The sequence below is a fragment of the Anser anser genome (genome assembly GCF_964211835.1).
Source record: "Anser anser genome assembly, chromosome: 6".
Lineage (NCBI taxonomy): Eukaryota > Metazoa > Chordata > Aves > Anseriformes > Anatidae > Anser > Anser anser.
Window position 1 is genome coordinate 32,213,902 of NC_139726.1, and position 12,201 is coordinate 32,226,102.

The 12,201-nt window shown below is 42.9% G+C and overlaps 1 protein-coding gene across 3 annotated transcripts in view; it reads right to left on the minus strand.

The window, feature by feature from the left end:
• SPAG16 (sperm associated antigen 16) overlaps positions 1–12,201 on the minus strand; it is a 399,263-nt gene that overhangs the window by 88,168 nt on the left and 298,894 nt on the right. For all 3 annotated transcript variants that reach the window (XM_083841616.1, XM_083841615.1, XM_083841614.1), the window contains one exon: positions 9,289–9,415. In XM_083841616.1, coding sequence (XP_083697742.1) covers positions 9,289–9,415 — 127 coding nt within the window. The remainder of the gene's footprint in view (positions 1–9,288; positions 9,416–12,201) is intronic.

The following is a 12,201-nucleotide window of genomic DNA, read 5'->3' on the forward strand; positions in this document are numbered from 1 at the left end:
AATATAGAAAGCACACCCAGATACTAGATCAATAGTATCTTACTTCAAAAATCCCTTCTTTTTATTACTGGATATGAATGATGAATGCAGTATTGATTCATTTCTTTACATATAATACAGATGCTTCACTCAAAACACGAGACCTGGATACCTGTGAGGCTGTAATGACCTTCAGGAGCCCTTGCTCTGACTGTCTGCAGGAATAAGTTAATCAGGAGATGAAGCTCTTGTATCTAAGCCAGGCTGGAGATGAAGCTGTGCAGTCTGAGTGAAAGAAGTGAGTTCTCATTCAATCACTGTAAATACATTCAAAGTGGGAATTTGCTAACTGTAGCACTCTGTAAGCTGGAAGTAATATAAACAATAAATATAAAAGAGAACACATGGACCTAATAAAGTCACAGAAGCAGTAAATGCTAGAAATGAGATGCTGAATACATTCATATTTTAAGACCTGTGCTTAGTTTAAGTGGGATTAGAAAACAAAAATAAAAAAAAACAACAACCTGTTGAAAACCATTTTAATTCAGTTTGTGGATAGCTGCTGGAGAATCAAAATTTTGATCAGCTACGTCCCACTTGGGATGCATAAACCTCCAATTACTTTCAGCTTCTGTTAGTTTAATACAAGGATGGCAAAAATCATGTGGACATTCCCTTCATTTACTTTTGGAACAAACAATTTGCTCATCACCATGTTTTGGCTGACTGCCTGAACAGCTGAAACTGTTGTTCCTCCTTGAAGAATAACATTTAACCAGTCAAATAATAATCCATTCAACCTGGGGTCCTCAAAAAAAACCTAACAGGTCAATATATTGCTCTAATGAGGCACAACCCTGGCATCCAGAACATTGTTTTTCTGCTGGGCATATGCAGGCAAGTGAGAAGGGAATATTTAGTACTACAGTATCTACTCGAAAAAGGCTGGCTCTATTAAATAGCTGTCCATCTTCTTGCACTCTGGGGAAGGATGCATTCCTCTCTAACAAAGATGAAGGGAATATCAATGGGGCTAATCTCTTCAAAGTGCTCAGAGCTCAAAGCAATTGCCTGCAGTCGTACACAGTCCCCACCCTCATTAGCTCAGCAAAGAAAACACAGCAAAGACAAAACAGTGCTCTGCAACGCGAGCTAAAATGTAAAATAGGGGGGGGGTTCCAAGCCACCTCCCCTCCCTTTCCAAAGGACAAATATTTCATACATTTTAAATTATGTCTGCACTGACAATAAAGTCATATATTTTAAGAATCCCTTTTCTGTCTAACATATTTAAATATTGGGGAGCTTGCTCGCGTTGAAAAACGGCCGTGACACAACAGAAATACGGTGTGGCACAACTCTTCTCCTGAGCAACAAAGGGAAGAAATTCATTGCCAACTTTTTCCTGTTTGTAAAAGCGCAACAGCCAGAAATCAGAGAAGTGATAGCTTCCCACCCCGTGGTACAAGGAGACCAAATGATCCGTCGGTCAGCTCGTGTTTACGTAAGCTCCATAGTACCCACCGCCTTCAAATTAGAGCATTTTACGGTCAGGAAAACAAATGCGGAGAGCAAGAGAGGAATGAAATACAGCAGCACTGAGGGGAGAAGAGAGAATTACGAGACAAGGAATTATGGCTGAATAACACAGTCGTATGGCGCATCCTTTTACTCCCGCGCTGGCCTTAGGAATAATTAAGGATGGTCACCAGATGTCCTAAGCACTCCTCGGAGAAAGACAGACGTGTTGCTGATCTGACTTCCATGGCCAGGCAGCATGATGGGGACAAGGAAATAGGGCATGGGTTGTGTAAACCAACTCAGTCCACATGGCAATTTCTCCAGGGAGCCTACTAATGGATTCGTCAGTTCAACCAGGCCGGCTGGGCAGGCTACCTAGGGACAAAACAACAATACTGCTGCGCTGCCTACCAGCACACAGCTGGGGCAACAGCACTTGCTTGTTGAAAAACTCCGCCAAAGCAGGGATTTCAGCATGAAGGACAAAGCACAAAGGCTCTGTCTTAGCGTGGCTGAGGTGAACCAGCCCACCACCATTTCCCTCTGAGGGACAGGTTTTGAAAATCTGCTGCTGTTTGTCTTATCCCGTTCTGGAAGGAAGGAGGAAGAACTTTTTCTGTCTGATTGCTGCTTGGCCCAGCTTCTGCAGAAGTGAAGAGCTGAGAGGGCATGCATGAGACCAGCACTTGGGTGAAGAGCACTGACACAACAGCGCTTGGAGAGGATCTGAAGCCAAAGAAATCAAAAATGCTGATCACCAAACGAAGAATGGAGAACTAAGATGTGGGTGGCTGCATCTGTGCCCGTCAAGCAAAACTCCTAGGCATGTGGATTAGCTATAGTTAGAGGAAAGAGAACATGAGAATCCTTAGTTTGCATAGAAGAGTGTGTGAGGCTGCAGTGAAAACACACAGACCTTGCCATGCTGAAGACGGCACTCCTGGACAAAGGCACTCCTGGACTCCAGTGCAAACCCCTACGACTGTTCAAACCCTCAGCGAAGACAGGATTCTGATGTGGCAGGCATAAAAACCATTCATGATGGAAGAAAGGGGAGGAATGAGTGACCTGCTGTCCTGGTTCCAGTTAGGACAGAGTTAATTTTTCCTCATAGTAGCTGGTAGGGTGCTATGTTTTGGATTAGGATGAGAAGAGCGCTGATAACATGCTGATGTTTTAATTGTTGCAGAGCAGTGTTTACACCAGGCCAAGGACTTTTCGGCTTCTTGCTCTGTCCTGCCACCGGGCAGGCTGGGGGTGCAGCAGGAGCTGGGAGGGGACAGACCCAGGACAGCTGACCCAAACTGGCCAAAGGGGTATTCCATACCATCTGGGGTCATGCTAAACGATATATAGGGGTGGCTGGCCGGGGTGGTGGGCCGGCTGCTCGGGGATAGGCTGGGCATCGGTCAGCGGGTGGTGAGCAATTGCACTGTGCATCACTTGTTTCTTACACATTATTATTATTAATACTATTATCATTATCACTATTATTATTATTATTGTTATTATTATATTCCTGTCTTAATAAACTGTCTTTATCTCAACTCACCGGCTTCACTTTCCCGTTTCTCGCCCCCATCCCAGAGAGGGAGGGGGGAGGGTGAGCGAACGGCTGTGTGGTGTTTAGCTGCCGGCCGGGTTAAACCACAACACCTGCAAAGGTACAGCTTATGCTCTGCAAATAGACCCATGAAAAGCTTGAATTAAAAGCAAAGCAGGCAAATTCCACACATCATGCCAAGTCCTAAGTGCAACGCAAAGACCAGTGGGACAGCAGCATGATGAAGGGAGAAAAGGAGAATTAAGAGAAAAGAAGCAAAATAGAGAGGAACTGGTCTTGGTTCTCTAACGGATTGGAAAGATGTGATCAGAAACATGGCTTGGTAACCCTGCCGCCCTCTTAAGTGGAGCTACAGCACGTCCAAAGTGATTAACGAGCAGAATCAGGAGCTGCCCGAGCTCTGTTTGGAAAAGCCAGTGCCAGGACAAGTCCAAACAATTACACCTGGATCTATTTCAATCGATGTTGAGCTCCGTTTGCATCTCGGCATAGACTTGCAGGGTTAACTACACTCATGCATGCCTGCCCAATCAGTCCACGCATGAGCACCCAACAAATGTGCACAGCAGTACCCAATTGGTTCTTGCATGAGCGCCCCATCACTTCATGCATGGGTGCCCAAGCGCTGACACCCAGATACCTTACATATGAGCACCCCAATGAATTTCCCAAGCACCCCATCAGTCCATACACGGGTGTGTTATCAGCAGACACGCAGCCCTTGAAGGACTGTGCCCTCAGCGACCCTCACCAGCACAGGGACGCCCAAAAGGACTGCAGCCTGCGGGTGACCTACACTGGAGCAGCAGCAGCAGGGAGCAGCAGAGGCATAGCATCTCGGAGGCCAAATTTGTAGCAGGTAGCAGCCATCACACACACAGCCCCAGCCTCCTGCATCGCCTGCTGCTGCAGTGGAGGAGCTGGGACGGTGGAGCACAGCCCATGGCTAAAACACAGCAGGTGGAGACTGGGAATGGCAGGACAAGAGATGCTTGGCTTAAATTCAGGCTGCAAAAGGGGGAGGAAAAGCATTTACATCACTGCTTGCTTCATTCCTCATGTTGTCTTTTGTCTCAATACCCGAACGAGTGATCAGAAGTTTCTGTTAATTGGCAATAACTTAAATTAAGTAAAAATTTCCCAAGTTGAGACTGCTTTGCCTGCAACAGCTCATACATACTCGAAATGAGGTAGGGACTCAGGCGCTGAACCACAAGGGAAAAAGCACCCTAAGGAATCAATTGATGTTATCAAGTAATCTGCCTTGGAGATTAAAGAACACACAGCAATAAAGTGTTGTAATGAAAAAAGCTTTTTAGTAAGAAATGGGGGTCATAGGGAAAAACACACATTAATGTCAGCACGTAATTGCACTATATGGACAAAATCAGATTGCTGCTAAAAAGATTACTGTGGTAAATTCTGCACTAGAGGATTTTTTTCCCATCAAGCGTGACTTTAACTACAAGCAAGAGGGCGACAAATATAGAAAAACAAGGTTCAGAAAATGCAAAAAAAGTGAGATGAAGAGTCGAGACCCCATCCTGCCCCGGTTCTGCTGATACCTGGACTCATCTCTGGTCGACACAGTCCCCTCCGGAGACTGGAGGCACGGGGCATCCCCAGCTCTCCTTGCATCCACCAGCGAATGGCAAAATCCACCCTGCAGCTTCCCAGCAAGGGAGAGCTTCTTCCATCCTAGACAAATCCCTCAGCCTGTCAAGATTAAGCTTTATGTACTTGGCACCACTTGAGTGATATGAATTAACCAGAAATGTGAAGGAAAAAGGGGAAAGAAGGAAAAGACCAGCACCTGGCACCTCAACACCTGCTTGTCTTTGCAGCCCATCTCCCACCTGAGGGAATCAAAGAGAAAATTGAGTGGGCGCCTTGCTCACTGCAAGATCAAACTCCTAACTAAATGAGACTGCCATATAATAAATCAGTATTATTTGTGTTTAAGAAAAAGGATATACACTCAACTAGGCACATGCAAATTTAAACAAATGCAATTTCTGCTTCTGAATCTTTCTACTCCATTTACAGGGGTTATTTCTGCAGGCTCTGTTCTGAGCACCCAAATTGCTACCAGATAAGACAGCTTAAAACTGTAATTCTGGGACTTCAGCTGAAGACCCAGTACCCGCAGAAATTCTGACAATCTAAGGTTTAATTTCTCTGCCTTCATCCCCTGTGAGGCCTGTGTGGATCACCTCTGGCTTTAACAGTATCAGGACTAGCCCAAATAACGTCTAGTGCAAATATTGAAGGTGCTGCAGCACTGACATCCCAGCAATCCTGCTAAGTACAATTCTGCATTCAGTAAAGGGCGGATACTATGGAGACACAAATTCATAGATCACTATTTAACACCAAAAACAATCCAAGGCTGAACAGCAAACGATCCTGTCACCCGCTGGGCTAATGGCCAACTCCTATTAACAGTCCTGTGTAATGTCATGTGATGGTGTAATTAAGCAAATTAAGCCAGCTTTTAGATACCAACGCGGAGCAGCTACCCTAACTTCACCACGGCTGAAAGCTGTACCATTTGCTCCATAGCCACTTCCTAGCACCACGTGTCTTCTTCATCCCCCAAACTCCTATCTCCCAAAATAAACCACATGTATCACAAGGTGATGTTGACTCTCGCAGTTCTTCACTTTCACATTAATTTGCAAACTTTACATTCTTTTAATATACCCTCACTGTACCTGCAGATCTCAAAATGCAGCACTAGGCTCTTCCTAGGCTGATGATTTTGGACTATTTTTTTAAGGAAAGTTGCTTGGCTTGTTTTAATACATAATTATAATAATAATAAGTATGTCAATAAATAAACTAGAATCCTCTACAGTTTCCCTACCTCTTCCATACTATTAATGGCTGTGTTGTGATTAATCGTATCAAGTAAATTTTCTAAACTGCAACTGGGAACATCTAAGCTTGGTGACAAGAGAGGGATAAGGGATTTGTGAATGCTGCAGAAGAAAATATGCATGTGGGAATGCTGGGTAACTAGCATATGAAAAAATTTAAGTGAATTTATTGAAAAGAAAGCAAAAAAACAATCAACAGTTACTTGTGTTGTGGTCTGTCCAGAAAATAACCACAACTGGTGCCCTCTCTGAAACCTTTCACAGCATGCAGAATTCAAGGACCGTGCTCCTTGGTGGTTTTGACACCAAGGACAACACTGACCTTCAGTGCCCCCAGGGGGCTGAGTCCCACCAGCTCCAGCACCATCTCTCGTTCCAAGACCATAAGCTAGTTTCAGAAAGATTCAAGGAAGAAGAAAGCCTACATGAAATGCAATAGTGATCAGTTAATCATGTAATTAATTTCTCCCCATCCACAAGTGAACCACAGAGAAGAGTCCACCTGCCAGTTGAGCGAAAGGAAAGCTAAGGCACGAGGAAGCAGACCAGACATTATCTAAAGCAGAAAGATTTATACCCAGCTCTTTTTCATTAACTTACTTAAGATCTGAGTGTGGCCCGGAGAAAGACGAAAATGGCTTCATGGTCAAACATCTATCCCCTGAATAGCATTCACATCATGAGTCAGCAAGACCCATCTGCAATAAGGCCATCAGGTGAATCCCAATAATTGTCAAACTCATTCTTGGTGCTAGCTCTTTGTGAAGCAACTCCCATGGAGCACATCTCACACTGAGAGTAGATATCACCACTTAAGATAAAAGGTAAGATGTTTCTTACTACGTTACATCTGCAATTATAATTACTTAAAAACAACACAAAGGAAAACCAAATAAGATGTTTGATTAGTTGGGGCCTTACTATCTCTGACCTCAATCTCATTTGCAGATACCACCAAACTTTTCATAAAACCCTTCTATCATTATTAGCTATAATTTAAATAATTACTGGGCAGAAAAAAAACACCCATAACTGTTCAACCATGGCTCTCTAATCTAGTAATTAAATCCACCTGCAGGAAGCTGAACAATTTGTTTCCTGTGTGTATGACTACTAATGCAGTCAAGTATTTTACACTAGGTGGTATATCATCACCAGGATGGACTGAGGAACATAGCCAGGAATTAAGCCACACTTTGATAAAGCCAAAAAAACTCACCCAAACATCTCCCCAGACAGAGGTCCCAAACGAGACAAGTGTGCCAATGCCCATCAGGCTGCTAGGTGAGCATGGGACACCTTCTCCCAGCCCCATTTGGGTGTTTTTTCTTTTTTTAATATTCTTGCTGTTTGACTTATTTCAATACAGTTCCTATTTTTAGCTAACCCCGTTCAAATGACTGAGTGAATAGTTTGACCAAGTCCACATATTGATCAACACATTGTTAAAAAATAATTACTGTTTAGACAAACAATGCAGGAACTGCTGGGTCATTCGTCTAGCCGTCTGCTGTTGCAGAGGACCACGTCATGCAGCCTCTCCCACTGATGCATCAAGGGCTACCTTTGGATCACTCAGGCTCACTTTGGTTTAGCTAGCATGCGTAGTAGGAGAAAAATAAATAAAATAACGACAAAATGGTGTCAGCATGAGTTAAGCATTCATGTACTCAGGAGCTCTGCCTGGGTCCCATGCTGCCCTGCTAACAGGAACCAAACTGGCTGCACCCAGGTTTGCTGAAACCACTGCACCACTACACTCAGATGCAGCACAGAAAATGCATTGCTGTCAGCCACAACACTCACCCAGCAAATTAAAAACTGCTCCATAATGAACAAGTAGCTGTGTGCTTGTACCTCTGCAAGGTACCTACATACTTTGACAGACGCTGCCTGTGCACCTTGCCCAGGGTGCCTCTCCCTCTGCCCCAGCTAGGGCACGCAGGGGCTCTGCTCAAACCCCACAAGCTGTAAAGACCTCTCTCTCTTCCCCAGGTACTTTCGTATCTTTAGTAGGTGCGACTGTGTCCCGTTATGTTATGCCTCGTTCTGATCATCCATATCAATTGGATCTCTCTGATGTGTGCTTACTCCTGCAGAGAAAATTTTGGATTTTATCCAGACGTTGGAAAAATTTGCCCATTTAGATTGCCTGAGGCCGATAACCTTTCTACTGGAAACCTCCCATCTGGCTAGAAATATTGCTCCTGCACTCTGCAGGGATGTGATTCCTTTGCAAATAACCCAATATTCTACTCCAGAAATGCAGAACTGCCTCAAATCCTAACCAAGAAAAAATGAGCTCTTGTTCCAAATTACACACATAAATAGAATAGTCGTTAAATTTGTCTTTGGGAAGTGGTCAAAAATGGACAGTGTCAATGTATTTTATCCCCTGGAAATGAAAATACCCTATTTAACAGTACAGCAGAGAGATCTGTGAAAACACTACAGAAAGACTAGAGCTTGATGGCAAAGTTTTCTGCCAAGAGACTATTTGTATTATGGATTCCACAGTATGTGGGTCATTATGACAAAACGTGCTATTGTTTCTGTTTAAATGATTCCTTATTTTTCTCTCACTTTCTACTGAAACGTTTTATGCATATAACACAAATGCATACATATTTTCCAATAAATAAAATACATATTACATTCTATATCATTATACCATGTCATATCATATTATCCTACCTTTGAGTAAGAATGACTTTCTGAGTGAAGATCAAATTCCATGCTGCAATATAAATGCTTGTCCGTGCTTTGGAATTGAGGATTAATATTGTTTTTAAACCAAAAAAAAAAATATTTTACAACAGCCCCTCTTCAAATGAAAATGCACCTTCATTCAGAATACTGCTGACACAGTAATACAAGGTTGATGATGAAAAATAACTGGTTATTTCAATACTTTGTGCACAGTAAGCACTCCTGTCAACACAATCAAAATCTGAGGCAATTATAAGAGGACTTAGTAAGGTGGTTATGAAATGCAACTGTAGAATTAGCAAATAAAAAGAACAGACAGTACTGGAGAATACACGTGACCAGAACAGAGGAAATCTTGCAAAGTTTTCAGTGATAATTTGTATTTTATGTAATAATTTTGTAATTGCACTTCTTGATATTGTCCATTTTGCCTTTTCCATAAACAGAAAATTAGACCAAACTGCTGATCCTGTCCAGAAAACACGTGCATCGACCGCCAGTTGGTACTATTGGGCATCTCGTCTTTCAAATGAACACATCTGTGCTGTGTCACACATGCTCTCCAGCTTCAGAAGTGCAGATTTCAAAGTAAAACATGTCTCAAGTAAAAAAAAAGTTGGTAAAAGGTCCTACCAGAGTAATCAAAGGCAGCCTGGTTGGCAGGACGGGTGCCAGCATCGACGGACATGATGGGGACTGACTGCCGAATGTCCCAGAGCTTCAGCACGCCGCGGGAGTCACAGGAAGCAATCGTATCACCCTGTTGATGGTGGAGACGAAACCAAGGCATCACTCTTGTATTTTTGCAAGGAAGAAATCATGTGATACAGGGCTGGATACCCGTGGATGCCAGATATAGTAACTGTATGTATTAAAATAAACGTAAGTTATTATTTGTTAGGTTATCACGGTCTCTTGACCACTATACTGACTTGAATACCAACACTGCTATAGGACTTCTGAAGAAAACATTCCCCATGCTGCTCTTCAATAATGATTAAAAAATGAAAATTAAAAAAAAAAAAAGTGACAGAAAAACTTTGAATATGCAGCATAGGAACAAATGCAAAAATCAAAGAAGGTTGGGTAAAGGATGCCCAAATATCATTTTGGTTGGCTAATTCCTAACTATAACAGAAAGAAACCACTGGCTACCAATATAGAAAGATCTACTATTTATTTAAACCTCCAATATAAAGATTTAAAATACCAAATCCCCAAACCAGCTCAACTGGTATATGTTCAGAGTCATCAAAGTTTTTTCCCATTTGTGCAACGGTGTGAGAATAGATTAACGCGTATTGTTTTGAAGCAGAATCGCAATGATACAGAACCGAGAATCAGGTGAAACACCGGCCAAGTGCCGCATCCGTGACTTTTTTTGTATTCAGTTAATTTTTATTTCTTTCATGTAAATAATGCATGCAAGAAAATGTGTGGGGTCATCTAGCAAATACAGGAATTAAGATCTGAAAACATCCATTGCCTTCTCAAGCAGAAAGTAATGGCCGACAAAATACTGTCATGGTGTAAGTTTAATGAAATCTTTAGGTCCATTTGGAGGAGACCTAAACTGTCTAAACTCCATTCTAGCTTGTTACAGGGACTAATAGAGAGTAATACACAGAAACAAAGCAATCATTGCTTGGAGAATTCATTCAGCTGGCGATGAATAAGCTCTCAGCACTCGCTGTTTTGCAGGAAAGCTCGGTTGACCAAACCAACACCACGCTATAGAGAACCTATTTGTTTAACTGTCCGTTCAGCTAGACCTGCTTAATTCTCTTTCATTTCACCCACTCAGCCTATACAAATGACAAGGTCAAGCAGGCCTTGCAGGAAACAAAACAAACAAAAGCAACAGCTACACTCTGAATTATGGCACGGTTTGAATTGGATCTCAACAAAGCAAATTTTGAGTCAGAAAAATAGAAAGCATCACCACGGATGCTTCCCTGTCCCTGACGCATTTCACAGAGTCTCTCAGACTCTATCTTCTGGGCTGAGCGGCTAAGTCTCTTCCTTCTCTCCTTCCCACCCTTTTTCAAAATAGTCAATTTGATAAATAACACCATTACATGTATATTTTTGTTTTAGTGTATGTTTTCGGACTTGTTTTGTAGATGTCAAACATACTTAGTTCACTTCTACAAATGCTCCTTAGCTGCAGCTTTGGTAGTTTGGCAGCTCCGACAGAGCTCAGCTCAGGGCCCATCTGGACAGGACTGCACAAACCCAGGCAGCACAGGTACAGCAGACCCTCCAGTGGGTGCTCTGCGGCTCCTCCTTGTGTCAGCGGCATTCGTGTCAATGGATTTTCGATACATTTCTCTCTCTAGTGTTAGCATGATCCAGCTAATAGATCCTAACAGCACCAAGAATGCTTCATTGAAAAAGAAACTGCAAATATTGATCAGAGACAGTCCCAAAATGGTAGAGTTGACCTTGGCTTTCCCACTGACTTTGAATGAGAGATCATTACTCGCTGCCCGATTATGAGGCAAACAACCTTTTACTACTGGGTCTTCCTTCTGAGAATTAATTTCTGCCACAGGAGCTGGCAACCACAAGAGAAGATCCAGACCCCATCCTCTTACAGTCTTGCCATCCTATTCTCTGCCACATTTATTTTCTCCTGATTTCTATTACAGATCAAACCTGAGGTAGGTACCAGATACCTTGAACCACCCTAACCTGTTGGGGTTTTTTTGGAGGCAATTTGTGGACACACCAGAAAGTACTAGCCCCCATGATCCTTGCAGACACCACTTAAACAGAGAAACCTGGCTTGGCAGCCAGCTGGAGAAGATGGTCCTGCTCCCAGGGGTTTGTGATCTATCCTAGTAGCACAATCAACCAGCTCTTGCTCTCAGAAGTCAGCAGACTTTCCATCATTTTCCTCCCAGATGCCTGGTATAAACACACCGTGCATAAAACTCAACGTTCAGCAGCATATTTTGCATGACCCGCATGAAAAGGCAGCAGAGCTCATCTGCAAAGAGTTAAGAAAGCGCAGGGTTTTGGTGGTAACACAGAGCACATGCCAACAGGTATTTTATCAGCCTCAGTATACTCTGCCCACAAGCTTATCAACAAATGCATCAATTACTGTTGCTACCTAGGCAGCTGCTGCACTAAAAGCATACCGCGAGGATTTTGTTAATGAGCCGGCTATTACATGTCACTTCTTGATGCCATCTCTATCACATACCTTCTCTAAATCAAGTGAGCTGGAGATGTGGGATAACAACTTCTCAATAGGAGCAAATAAACGAGGAATGTAATCAAGCTTAAGGACAATTTGAAGCTACATGCCACTCAGAGAAGAAGAAAGGGCTAAGTCACACACTAAATGAACTCATTTGCCCCAGCCAGGGGCCATTTTCAAAAGCTTTAAAGTGGAATCCCTTTGAATTCTTGCACGAGCTTTTGGCTTTTTCATTCCTTTTGCAGTTATTATTTAGTTATTCACAGCAGAGCCCTCTGCCTTGCTCTTCGCATTCTTCATTTTGCTTCTTGCTGCACTAACATCTTTTTTAGATGTCT